Source organism: Cetorhinus maximus, chromosome 20 (genome assembly GCF_964194155.1).
Source record: "Cetorhinus maximus chromosome 20, sCetMax3.hap1.1, whole genome shotgun sequence".
NCBI classification, from domain to species: Eukaryota; Metazoa; Chordata; class Chondrichthyes; order Lamniformes; family Cetorhinidae; genus Cetorhinus; species Cetorhinus maximus.
Genome location: NC_135898.1, coordinates 57,777,230 through 57,791,932, shown reverse-complemented (window position 1 = coordinate 57,791,932; position 14,703 = coordinate 57,777,230). Strand labels below are relative to the sequence as shown.

General features: G+C 37.8%; 1 protein-coding gene across 1 annotated transcript in view; it reads right to left on the bottom strand.

Moving 5' to 3' along the window:
• Positions 1 to 14,703, bottom strand: part of sec23ip (SEC23 interacting protein) — a 126,117-nt gene that overhangs the window by 85,933 nt on the left and 25,481 nt on the right. Inside the window, exons 8-11 of the mRNA XM_078564771.1 lie at positions 12,280 to 12,421; positions 8,649 to 8,857; positions 5,700 to 5,818; positions 114 to 266 (exon numbers count right to left, since the gene is read on the bottom strand). Coding sequence (XP_078420897.1) covers positions 114 to 266; positions 5,700 to 5,818; positions 8,649 to 8,857; positions 12,280 to 12,421 — 623 coding nt within the window. The remainder of the gene's footprint in view (positions 1 to 113; positions 267 to 5,699; positions 5,819 to 8,648; positions 8,858 to 12,279; positions 12,422 to 14,703) is intronic.

Sequence of the window (14,703 nt, the reverse complement as noted above, 5' to 3'; positions counted from 1 at the left end):
GCACCTGCAGTATTTTGTTTTTATTCTAAAATAAGTAACTGATTAAAAACTGCACTATATTACTGCTGAATAACCCTTTTAAGAGCACTGAATTGAAGCTGAAAGATCCTCACCAATGACTCCATGTCTATTTCTTCCTTTTCCAGAGTGCTGAGGTACTCAGAAAGACCAAGCGATTCCAATGCTTGCAGCAGTGTCAGGAATTCCTCTTGTTCATTCTTCAATTCCTCAAAATCGTCAGGATCTTGGCAATTCTGGTTCTCTATCTGAATTGCAAACAGGTACAAGTTCTTATTTAAATACACTGTTGATTTCAGCTAAATCAAAGGAAAAACTTTGCCTCTCCAAATTCAACATATAAAATTAAAACAACAAGCAAGGGAGAAATGCTTTCTTTCTTTGTTAAGTCTGTTACACAATGCACCTAATCATCAAGGGATCTTTGGAATTTTGAGAACTGTTTTGCACGCTTATTTTTTAGGCTCCAATAACAGAATTTCAGAAGTCAATATGATTACAGGAAAAGAAAAATATTTCCAATCAGAAATAGGCGACACTACATATTTGACAGAGAAACTTCAGTCGGTTAAGATAGAAAGAAAAAAAAGCATTGTTCCCTTAAACCACCTAAAAGTAAACTAAGTACATGTACTAATCAGAAAGGCATTAAAATTACATTTTCCCACCAGGGAGTCAGGATTTGATAATATCAGTCGTAGTCTAAAGGTTCCATGTTTTGAAGTAGTAGATCAAACAATATTCTTGTACTTTGGAAAAAGTTAATTTCTCAAGCTGTCCACACCCTACCATGAGTTTCCACATGCACATATTTGCCATAAGATCTCCTGAATCCTACAAACATCATCCTCACATCCCTCATGTCACTAATACTTCGAAACATAGAAGCTAGGAGCAGGAGTAGGCCATTTGGCCCTTCCAGCCTGCTCTGCCTTTCAATATGATCATGGCTGATCCTTTATCTCAACACCATATTCCCACTTTCTCTCAATACCCCTTGATGCCCCTAATATCCAAAAATTTATCAATTTATTTCTTGCATATACTCAGTGACCCGGCCTCCACAGCCTTCGGTGGCAGAGAATTCCACAGGTTGATCAACCTCGGAGTGAAGAAATTTTTCCTCATCTCAGTTCTAAATGGCCTGCCCCATATCATGAGACTGTAGCCCCTGGTTCTAGACTCCCCAACCAGGGGAAACATCCTCCCTGCATCCAGTCTGTCTAGCCCTGCTAGAATTTTATATGTTTCAATCAGATCCCCTCTCACGCTTCTAAACTCTAGTGAATACAGGCCCAGTCGAGCCAATCTCTCCTCAAACAACAGTCCTGCCATCCTCGGTATCAGCCCATTTGAACCTTCACTGCACTGCCTCTATGGCAAGTATATCTTTTCTTAGGTAGGGAGACCAAAACTGCACGCAATACTCCAGATGTGGTCTCACCAAGGCCCTGTATAACTGCAGTAAGACATTCTTACTTCTGAACTCAAATCCTCTTGCAATGAAGGCCAACATACCATTTGCCTTCCTAATTGCTTGCTGCACCTGCCTATTTACTTTCATTGACTGGTGTACAAGGACACCCTTTGTACATCCACATTTCCCAATATATCACCATTTAAATAATATTCTGCCTTTCTGTTTTTTACACCGAAGCATATAATTTCACATTTATCCACATTATACTGCATCTGACATGTGTTTGCCCCCACACACGGCTTGTCTAAATCGCCCTGAAGCCTCCTTGCATCCTCCTCACAACCCCCGCCCAGTTTTGTGTCGTCAGCAAACTTGGAAATATTGCATTTGGTTCCCTCATCCAAGTCATTTATATATATCGTGAATAGCTGGGGCTGAAACACTGATCCCTGCGGTACGCCACTAGTCACTGCCTGCCACCCAGAAAAAGACCCATTTATTCCCACTGTTTCCTCTGTCAACCAATTCTCAATCCATGCCAGTATATTACCCCCATTTTGCTTTAATTTTGCCCATTAGCCTCTAATGTGGGACCTTATCAAAAGCCTTCTTGAAATCCAAATACGCCATATCCATTGGTTCTCCCTTATCTATTCTACTAGTTACATCCTCAAAAAACTCTAATAGATTAGTTAAGCATGATTTCCCTTTCATAAACCCCCATGCTGATTTAGTCTAATCCTGTTAATGCTTTCCAAGTGCTCTGTTACCACGACTTTTATAATAGACTCTAGCATTTTCCCCGCTACTGATGTTAGGCTAACTGGTCTGTAATTTTCTGTTTCTTCTCTCTCTCCTTTTTTTAAAATTGTGGGGTTATATTTGCCACCCTTCAATCTGTAGGAACTGCTCCACAGTCTATAGAATTTTGGAAGATGACCACCAACGCACCCAATATTTCCAGGGCCACTCTGTTGTCTCACCCCTGGCCTGCACCATAACTCAATGCTCATCACTTCTGCTATTAGCACGAGAAAATAAAAAACACTACTGAAAGGCAAGGCAATTCCAGTCTCCATCAGTTCCATTGACTGGAACAAGGCTGATTGTTAGCACTGCTCCCACTCTTTCTCTCACTGCGCAATGCTGCGGAACAATACTAAATCTCTCACAATAACTAGGTGAAATATGAAGTAGACATACTAGAAGTGCCCCCCCACCACTCCCCCACCCATCCACCCACCCCTGACACTCCAAACTAATATCTCTCAGCAACCAACAACCTTAGGACATTTCTCTTTAAAAAAAAACAAATTGGGTACAGAAAGAGTGAAATATTTAATCAAATTTGATTATTTAAGAGAATAACAGCCACATGTGGTATTTTGGTTAAAATACTTAAATATTTGAAATCAGGAGGAAGTCATTTTCCACTGTTACTATCATTAATGAAAAGGTAGATGTGAGTGTAAAGCAGGGAATACTGGAACATACCCCATGTATTAAATCTTTTTTTAGTTGGTAGTTTGAACACTCATGGTTGGGAAGATTAGACTCAGTGGTGTAACAGTAATTCATAAAGTTTGACCTGAATAAGAGCAGTGTCACAAATACTGCAAGACAACAGATCCCCTCAGCCCATAATGAGGAGAAGTTTAGAATCAAAACAACCCAGTGTAAAAAGTGAATTAGTAATCCAACATCAAACTAGGCATGGATTGTTCAGCATGGGAAAACAGAACCAGTAAGGCCTGGGATTCTTCCCAACAGGCTCCAGATAACTTCAAGAAAATGCCTGGAATACAAGGGTGCTACTAACTGGGCAAAGAAGAGGCCAACCTGTAGTCTACTGGGAAGCTGTGCAATTTTGGCGTGTTAAATTGCAGTAGACCCTGCCAACCTGTGCCTGAACATTTATATAGAACCTTTACTGTAGTAAAACATCTCAAGATGCTTAAGGAGGCATGGTTAAAAAAAAACTAAGCATAAGAGAGGTGAGATGAGAAAGTTGGTTAAATATATGGGTTTTAAGAAGGCTCATAAAGGAGGAGAATGTGTTGGAGACAGAGGGATTTTGAGGAGGGGATTCTTGAATATAGAGTTTAGTTAGAGGTTGTAGGGTTGCAGGAGGTAACAGCGATATGGAGAGAGAAGTTTATTAAATAATTTGAGTGTGAGGATGAGGCTCTTAAATTTGTGGTATTGAGGACTGGCCAGAATTGAGAATACTGGTGGAAATGGGTCAAGGGATCTGAAGGTGACAATGACATGAGCTCAGAGAGAGTATGAGGGGAGATAAGAAAGAAAGAGGAAGATAGCTTGGAGAGAGGTTAAACAACTAGGATTTTTAAGAGATGCAAGAGATATAACAAAGTGAGGTGTCCAAAGGAGGAGAAAGTGACAATGGAGTAGAGGGAAGAGTCTGTAGTTTTGATTGAATGATGAGCCACAATGCCACTGTGGTGGTTTGAATATTGCAAGTGATGAAGTGGGCAGACTTTGGTCGGGGGTAAGGTGTCACCGTCCATGAGCTAAGGTTCAATTGAAGCCAGAAAGTCAATGTAATTAAGTGTAATGCAGCAAATGACCAGTAAAACAGAAAATGCTGGAAATACTCAGCTGGTCTGAAAATGCCTAGAATATAAGGCTGGGCGGGGAAGCAGGAGGCTTACCCGTATTCTACTGGGAAGCTGTGTAATTTTGGCGTGTTAAATTGCAGTGGACCCTGCCAACCTACTAACTAATTCGGATTTATTGGGAAAAATGATCCTGTGTCATAATCAGGAAGAGACACGGGAGGGAGTAACAGAGCCAATAATTCAGACTGATGACCTTCCATCAAAACTGCTAAAAGGTCACAGACCTGAAATGCTAACTCTGTTTGTTTCTCCATAGATATCCCAGACCTGTTGGGTATTTCCAGAATTTTCAGCTTGTATTTCAGAATTCCAGCAACTTCATTACTTTGCTTTTGTATTCATGGATGGCAAACCCTTGTTAGTGAGTGAACAGGGGAATACAAAGAAGCATAATGATTGTTAATCCATTGGAGAGCCCATGTCATGGAGGCAATGTGACAAAAAGCAGGCCTTAAAAGTAAACTGTTACTAAATTCCAAAGAGACTATTTGGTGAAGAGATTTATTATACTTTTAATTTAAATAACCAGTGAAACGATAAAAGGTTTTCAAACAATATAAATGTAGACAATGCCATTTATAAATACCAAGCAAGTCTCTAGACTCAGTAAGTGGGGTGGGTTAATGGACAAAAGGAAAGTTTGGAGGTGTTGATTTTTCAGTAGCTTCTTGGAGGATGTTAAACATGGAGTTTCCATACATGTTAACCAGTGGATAAAAAAAATTATAAAGACTACTGAGAATTTACAAATTAGAAGCATTTAAAGATATATTCTAAAAACAAAATGCATCACAAATGGCCATTTATTTGAAAGGGAATGACAAATGTGACATTGCCTTTTCTCTTGGTTTTTAAAACCCAAAATTTTCACATTTTAGCCATAAATTGGGTATAAAGTTTGATTCAATTACCTGGAATTGAAATATGCATCTCTTCCCTAGTTTAACTATAGCTTGGCTCATTAATAACTGTTGCGCCATGACAAAACATCCATACTATTTTCTCTAATTCACAATGCACGATAAATAAAGGAAAAATTTATAAACAGCAAAGCCTACATTTTCTTCTTGAAAAGGTTTTATTACTTTATTACAGTGCTTAAGTTTCAATTTCAAAGTCAAAAAATTATATTTAACAAATATGGTCTCTGAAGTCAGTAACAACTATCGTTAACAGTTATTATCCAAAAAGAAATTATGAGACAATCTGCCCTAAAGAGAGAATTTAGGTTTCCTAATCCTTGTGTGGTATTTTTCCTCCTCTTAGGAATGCTCTTTTCCCTTCTAACATGGAGAAGACTAAAAAGCCTTCCCCTGGGCACAACAGAAAGAAGGGAGCATCTTGATGTTAAGGAATGAAAGGTTGCCAATGATCATTGCCAATGGTCATTCCGAAAGTAGTTAAGACTGGTATCGAAACAATGAAAACCCTCCAAAGGTAGTTGTCTTTCAAATAAACCCATGCAATCTCATTTTATTTATTTTTAAAGCATGCATGCTAAGAACAAGATAATATACAACAGTTCAAAATTGCTAACTTGGGATTTTGCCCCTATAAAAACTGTGTTCACAGATTTTACACATCTGCTCAATAATTGGTCAATTCTTTGTATATTACTGTACCTGAGTCTCTTCTGGGATTATAGGATCTTTCACAGTCCCATTAGATGCTAATAGAGTGGGATCGCCAGGGGAAGAGCAGCCCGTCTGACTGGCCAACAAATCAAAAAGGATCAGAGAACCTATGGACAAATTAAAAGTGATGTATATTTCTTTTTCAAAATATTCTTGGAGACACTTTCTTTTATTGGAGAGTGAGGAATCGTGCCAAGTATATTTACAAGTGTAAATCAAGTAAAAATGGCTGATTTTAAGAACGGCTGCATCTATTACTTTGTGCTATACAAAGAACAGTGCATTATTTATAGTCAGGGATACAGTGCTTTCTGTGCCAGCGCCCCACTACGGTGGGAATTTTAACCTAATATCCAATTTCATGGCTCGAATGTCTAACCCAACAGCTTTAACATTACTCTTGGACTTTCTGCCCTCTGAACCATTCAACTGGATTATTCTTTCTATACATACTTTTTCCTTTATGTTTTGAGATCTGTTAGACTACAAGTGGAAAACCATATTCTCTGTTCATTAATATAAATGATTAACATTAAAACAAACAGAGCATAAACAAAAGCAATGCTGCCATTTTGTCAACCAATTCTGTTTTTCAGATTTACAGACAGGCAAAACTTTGTATTTGCCTCCTTGGAACTCAATATATCAAACAAATAAAAGTTTCCTCAGAAAGGTTGCAGCATAATCTTTGTATCCACACAACTGTAAAAGTATGCCCGGACTTGAAATACATCTCTTATTAGCTTTTAAAAGCATTTAAATAATGACATAAGTAGTATGCAAACAAAACATAAACTGCTGTAGCACACAAGTGCTTCAAAAAGCTAACTAAAACAGGAACATTAAATTAATCTGATTGCCTGTTACACCAACAGTCAATAGCTAAGGGTTGTATTTCCTTAGTATTCCCTAATCAGTTTCCATTACTCTGCCTTGAAAAATTCTCTAATTACATATAATTCAGAAGAATTATGCAGCATAAAATATGGCACCAAGATGCATTTAATCGCTTGATTCCGAATATAAAATAGAAACATTCACTAAGAGGTTTCAGGCAACTTGCAGAAGTATTTGCAAAATATTTGTAAAGTGTTGGTCAATATCTGCTAATGAACAAGAACAAAGCTTGCCTGCTGAGGCAATGACTCAAGCCAGAAAATAAAATAAACTTCAAGATTAAGTTCAAATTAAAGCAAATTCTCAAAGATCTATGTACTTAATATCACATATGTACACCAAAATAAATTACTCTGACAAACAACATGGCCATAACAAATTACCAGCCCCTTCTTAAAGCCTTCCTTCAAGAAAGCATTCCTTCTAATTAGCATGGTGCTCTATATGCAGACTCGATGGGCCGAATAGCCTAATTTCTGCTCCTATGTCTTATGCTGTACAATAGTCACTGTTATTTTATCTGTCTTCAATTCAATAAAAGATAAGTAGTAAATCCCATGTTTCCAAGGCCTAAGAAGTACAGGCATAATCTACCCTTGGGATACGTTAGGTATTTATTAGCAGTGAGTGCTACTGTGGCAATGCCGAAGAACGACCCAATTTGCCTTGGATGCAAATTAATCCAGACACATTGCAGCACTTGACTTTCAACATTCTTTAGATGAGAACAGAAATAAAAAAAGCACAAAGAATTCAGCCACAAGAAAGAGATGCATGAAACTCCAGGTTGTAGGTGCAAAACAACAAAGGAACCAAGTATCTAGAGTGGTAAAGTGCTCTACTACTTTATTAAAGTATTATCCAAAACAAAAATTCTCTTTCTATTTGGCTATTATTGCATTTTCCCCCTCCGCATTGTGAAGTTAATGGCTCAACTCTCACTATATCCACCTCAGCCAGTAATCTAATAACCATTTTGGTAGCGTGCATTCTGGTACCATTGGCATGTCTGACATTATTTGCAATCGTCAGCAATATTTATAATTATTACAGTAACTAACAATATATTGGGAATTTTCAGCAATCTTCTTTCAGAAGGTGCAGAGGCAAACCCTCTGTCCAAGGTCAAAAAGAGAACAAAAAATTAACTTGCTGAAAGCCTGGCCCACACTCATACAGAAACTAGAACAATGCATTTGCAATGAAAAAAAAGATTATGGTATCTCAGTACCTTGTGGCAGATATTTCAGCAACTTGTATATTACTATCACAGCATGGTATCTGGAGTGATATATCAGACAGAGGTGCGCATAAAGAGAGAGAGAGACAGAGACAGAGGTGTGCACAGAGGGAGAAATATATAGAGACAGAGATGCACGCAGAGAGAAAGACAAAGGCGCGCGCAGAATGAGAGAGAGAGAGGCGCAGGCAAAGAGGAGGACTGGCGGGGGTGTCAAAGAGTGGGAGGCCTGAGAAAGAGAGGGAGAGGCTAAGGGAGGAAGCAGGGGCAGCCAGAGGAGGCTGATGGGGGTGCCAGAGTGTGAAGGGCCTGAGAGAGTGGGGTCTGGCCAGAAGGGAGGGTGGCTGGTATGCACCAGGGAAGACATGCAAGCATCGGAAGTGTGAAAAGAGGCACAAGGAAAATGAGAGTATAGCACAGAATTGGTTGCCACAAAGCAATTTTTTTCATGAGTCCCCAAAATTCCTCAGAACGCTCATGAAAAATGGGCACTTCCAAGACCCAGAAGCTACAACAATGGTGGCCTGTCCCAGAATATCATTACATAGAAAGAAAAATGCCCACAAGCAGTGTCAGCGGTATCAATGCATCTTCAGCCCCACAAATGCCATCCCCAAGTTCTCCCAGTCATTACACCTACCTCAGTAGAAAAATTGAGCCCTGAAACACAGCATAATTTTCCTGATGAGAAGTATATTAGTAACATTTGCTCGATATAAATAACCTATTTTGAGCACCAAACTAGCTGAGAGCATTGCCATAAGCAATTGACTAGTCATTCAAATATCAGCACTTATTACCAAGACTGTGTCCTGCAAGGGAAACTCCTCCTTTGAAATTAGGGTTTCGACTCAAGAAGAGAGCATATAGTTGATTGATTTCTGCAACCACTTTATCCACAATAGTCTGACAGTATGCAGGGCTGTTGTAGAAGAATATGTCCAATAACGTCTCATTGGTAAAGTGACGCAAGCGGCCTATACTTGGTAATGTGATTTTCTTCATACGCCTGATATAACAATAGGAAAACAAGTCAATTGAAGCCACATGGGAAAAGGTTAATATTCCATAATATAGCTCTGAGTCAATGATACTACTAGATCAAAACTGAAACCAGAACAAAGTTCTGCAGCAAAAATATACAAATTATGATCTAAATTATTTTAATTTAATTGAATTTGCAGCACAGAAACAAGCCATTTGACAAATGTTTATGCTCTACACGAGCAACCTCTCTCTCTCTCTACTGCATCTCACTCCATTAATATAACCTTTTACTTCTTTCTCCTTCAGTACTTAACAAAAGGCTTTTCAAAGTCCATGGCCCAGATTTTGCAGTAAATCAGGCAATCCCTTTCTGAACCCTAAATTTACAGTTAAACCCAGAAATCAGGATGTTGTTGTCCGAGTTGCATTGCAAGCTTCACTCCAACTGTGTGTAGTCAGTGGCACTTAGCATTCAAATTCATGGAAGGGCATGAAGTTGTTGTATTTAATTTTTAATGGCATGATTGTTTTTAATTACTAACAAACAACCTCTCTGGTACTGAAAGTTTACTTTTACCAGTGCAAAGTCTCAAGATTTTAACTATTGTTGGAGATCTAAAAAAAATGTTTATTTTTTTCTGCTTCTTTTATCTCTCAATCTTAATTTTCTTTCTCTCTATATTTTCGCTTTCTATACATGTTTTTACCTTGAATTAACTATTCCAACTGACATTGCCTAGTTTAGACTTTATATGTCGCAGTAAGACTTCTTCAATCTGGTTGGTTGAAGAGATGCACAGTTGCTTACCCTGTTAACTTAGATCTTAGATCTCCTTTAGAAGATGCCACACTGATTTGGATTTCTAATTACAGCAAGTTCCAGTGTAAAAGCCCACAGAAAGTCTGTGTGGAAGCATAATATACAGCTAGCATTGTTTGTTGGTCACTGACTACAAAATTCAGGCAATGTACATCACTGCATTATTCTGGTTTACTTTTTATGTTACTTCTTCAAATAATTCAATAAGGTTGATAGAGCATGACCGTACCTTCTGAAATCCATGTGGACTTGCTTAATATCATATTTTAGTTTCTAGGCATTTTTCTATTTACACCTTTAAGTATAGGTCCCAACGTGTTCTTACCACAGATGTTAAGCTAACTTGGTCTATAGTCCATGAATCTGATCAGCCTTTTCCAATCTAGGAACAGCAACATCTCTCCACCAGCCCTCTGGCACTATTCCCTTTTTAATGGGTTAAAAGTAAACCAGCTAACAGGACTAATCGTCTCTCAATGATTTGGGTGTATCGGGGTTTTATCGGTTTAAGTTGAGTGTGGTATTAGGTAAATTGAAGGAAAGAAAGAAAAGCAAGAAAAAAAGGACTTGCATTTATATAACACCTTTTACAATCAGCCAACAAAGTGCTTTTTTGAAGTGTAGTCACTGTAGCAATATAAGTGAGGCAGCCAATTTGCACACAGCAAGCTCCTACAGACAGCAATGTGATAACGACCAGAAAATGTTACAATTATGAGGTTCATAAGATTATGTTTTTGGACTATGTCTTTAAGATAAAAATTGAGGGGGTCATATGACCTATACTGAAGTCTGCCTGGCAGCAAGCCTGGGTGGCTTGATGGTTAGAGATTAAAGGGGGCCCAGATTATTTTACTGGGAAGAAGGTGCAAGGTACACTTGGAAACAATGGCCTCAACCTGTGTGCTGATAGTTGATAGGCTGAGAGTGTCCAAAGTACCAGAAAAGTGTTGGGAATGTTGGGTTGTAAACAGTTGTGTTTTAAATCGTCCATTTGTTTCCAAGATTGAAAAAAACTGTTGCAGTCTCGAAGATAGCTCATCATATTTCTACCTGAATACAAGGCCCTGTGATTCACATTGCCATGGAGAGGGGAAGGATTTCAACTCAGAGACAAGTTAGTCTATAAGATACAGGATAGGGAGAGCAGCTATAGACAGCAAAACACTGTGGTTCATCACGCAGGAATGAGGGGTTAAAACGAGACTTGAAGACTAGCCCAGCTTGTGCTAGAGGAAGAATCCCCGGGGGGAAACCTCACTGTGAAAGACAGTTCTGAGATTAAAAGTTCCCAGGCTGAGAAAGGAAAAGAACAGAAGTAAATCCTTGGGAGCCAAGAATCACCTTGGACTGGTTCTGGGAGAATTGAATGTCTATTTAAAGGACAGTGTAAAATATATCTGTGAAAAGTGTTTTTGATTGTGAGAAAAAAAAAGGGAAGGTTCTGTTTTGTGGTTTAATGTACAAGTTTCCTACAAAGATAGTGTTTTTAGTCTATTGTTACAGTAAAAGCCTTAAAATGTGAAATCTTATCATGTCATCCTTTCAGCTATCAACTGGAAGTTCAAATTTATTTGTTTTTTTTAAAGTCATCGGTCTCTACGGGGATTGTAACAATAATCTGGTTTTGTCATGCTGATTGAAGGATAAATATTGATCAGGGTACTGGGGATAACGCCACTGCTCTTCTTCAAAAGAGCGTCATGGCATCTTTTACGTCCAGTAGAGAGTGCAAACTGGGCCTCAGTTTAAGGTCTCATCTGAAAGACAGCACCTCTGACAGTGCATCACTCATTTAGTACTGCACTGCAGTACTGAATTTTTGTCCTCAAGTGGGATTTGAACCCACAACCTTCTGATTCAAAGGTGAGAGTGCTACCAGCTGAGCCATGGCTGACACAAATGAGAGGTGAAGTAGCACTGTGCAATTGAACCATTGTGATTTTTCTCACAATAAGAACAACTCTTGTAAACATTTACAAACATCAGAAGTACATGGACAGATAATTTGGAGAAATAAAATTCTTACGTAATTCTTAAACTACAAGTGACCAGATGCAGTAGAATGAGGTTTAAAGGTTTAAATATGAGGAGCCAAGGTGTCTAACAGTCACTGAAATTGCTCATATGATAGCAGAAACTAGTAAGCTTTGTCCTCTTGGATGCTGAGCCCTATAAGTCAGTGATATTCAAGTTTAGAGAGGTAGGCATTTCTAAATACTCACCCAGGACCTGCTGACATTCAAGATTCAAGATGCCAGTTATCAAATCATAGGGCATTATGAAACCTATCATCTGGGGAGATTAAATGAGCGCTATAGTACCTTTGAGAGTCAAGTTTACATGAATGAGCACATGGAATGAGAAAATAACTCATTCAATGTATTATAATAAAATAGTGATTAAAGAAAATTATTGTATGTTTAAATATTTCATTGGATTGGTCTTTGATCTGAAAATTCCAAAGCTAAGAAAGATAAACTTCACTTAAGACTATGAATTTGCTTAATTATACTGAATATGCTCTTATACAAGATATACATAGTGCAATTCAGTTTGTGGTGACAGCTTTAAAATTTAATCTATATACAAACATTTTCCCTAATAGAAATGAGAGAACATACCTGTCTACACCAGTAGCATCTCCATGAAGAGCACTGTGCCAATGCACAGGAAGGAATTCGACTCGTGTGATTTTTTTCTCATCTACTGCTTTTTTAAAGTGCGTGCGCAGTAATTTCAAAGAAACATTTCTGAAGTCATCGACTGCAAAACAGAGTACAACAGTAAGGCTATAAATAATTGCATCAATATTGTGCAATTAGCTTCAACAAAGGAAAGAAATATTCTAATGAAAAATCTTTTAAGGGCAAGACAATTATACCTTACCACAAAAAATGAGATTGGGAGGGGGAGAGAGGTCTGATTTATGGTTACAATATTTCACCTAGCATGGAAGTCTTTGCTCAATGTTGTGAAAGAGCACACAATTCTTTCATAGAAATAATTCTCCACAGAACTACGTCAGGTGATTATGACATGGAAGAGGCCATTCAGCCTATTGAGTCCATGCTAGCTCTCTACAGAGCAATCCAGCCTGTCCCATTGCCCTGCTCTAAAACCATAGCCCTGCAAGTTTATTTCCCTCAAATACCCATCCAAATTCCCTCTGAAATCATTGATAATTTCTGCTTCCACCACCTTCGTAGGCAGGGGGGTCTAAGTCATTTAACACTCACTGCATCAAAAAGTTCTTCCTCGACCCCCTGAATTGCTAGCCTAAAACCTAAAATCTCTGTCCCCTAGTCATCGTACCATTAACTAATGGAAACAAATGGTGTACCTTATGTAAGCCTATCGTAACCTTGTACATCTCTATCAAATCTCTCCCCAATCTCCTTTGCTTTTTGAAGAACAACTCCAAAATCTCCAGTCTGCCCCTGTAGCTAAAATCCTTCATCATTAAGTTTTAAAGATTGAGTAAACCTAAGCTCTAAAAATAACTCAAAACTGGCATATAAACCATATGCTTTAACTCAAATGCTTAAAAGTGGTCATGAGCTTTACGGGAAAGTAAAACACATTCATATAATTCAACTAATTTCTTTTTCAATAAAGCACTCAGCTAAACAAGGGAGAGAGAGAGAGACACAGATGATATTTGGGACAATGCAAAAATAAATTATAAAATCATGACTGACTTGGTAATTCCCAATAGGAACTGAAAAATTTTCAAATTACGACTTGCGCTGATAAAGTACTTCATTATGTCCTTTAGATACCCCAAAGTACTTTATCGTCAATAGATCAATTTATTAGGCGCAGTCACTGTGGTTAGTTGGACCAGGTACATCACAATTCTATGAGCAGCAACTGAATGAATGAATGATCGAAGAATCTCTTTTTGATGCTTTTGGTTGAGGAAGAATGTTGACTAGGACACTTCAAAAATAGTAGCATGGGATATTTTAAATCCATCCGAGCTGTTGGATGGGGCCTCCATTTAATATCTCACCCAAAAGGCTATACTTGTGCCAATGCAGCATTCTCTTGATACTGCAATCAGATGTCATCTTAGATTATGTGTAATGGGGCTTGAGCCAGGAGCCATTGACTCAGAGACAAGAGTACTATTGACAGAGCCTATCTGACACTACCACTGAAAATATTATTTTTGATATCCAACAAATTGTCCATCCTTAACAATAATTTCTTCCACTATTTTATTTACCTTTTCCGTCAAAATTTTCATAATGTGTTCTTGCAATGGGCATTTGCAAATATGTGTGAAAGGTTTGTATGATGTGATCTTCTATGTCATACTGCCACCAAATGGCCAAATATAATATTGCTGTGGTGTTTGGGTTTAGTTGTGAGAGTTCTGTACATAAAGTAAAGAAGTGGTGAACTAATAATTTGGGAAACTGAAACTCTAAAATAAAAGGCAAGTTCAACTTTAGATAAGAAAAAGAGAAGACTTGTGCTAAAAGTAATAAATGGGAGGTCAAAATAAATATTTCGTATTCAAAGAGTTATTGTCACATATGGCTATGGAAGCAAGACAGTTACAGTTAAAAGGAATTAGGTTGCCTCTTCATTACAATATTGTTACAGGTAATATATTAAATTAGATTATAGCAGATAGCTCCAATATGGAGATAGCAAATGCATGATAGACCAAAAGGTTGAGTTAAAATTTGAGTTGAAATATACAAGTTTTGATTACATTATACTTATATATTAAATGTTACCAAACATTAAGTTCAAAATTGTAACGTTATCCATCTCAAGAAACACTCATATTTTTATGAGCAAGATTATAAATAAATGTCATACATGTCAAAGTGCCTAATGCCATTTTGTTGACTGTAAACAAAATACCAGGTGAAGAAACTATATTTATTTGACAATTAAGCAACTTAAAAACTCAAGTAGAAAATCCAGGAGCCCTGTCTCTACTACTAAAATTCATCAAGGTGAATTAATTGCTTTGATTATGCCTCCTCCTTTCTTTGAATAAAAATTTCTTCAAATTGCAAATCTATCCC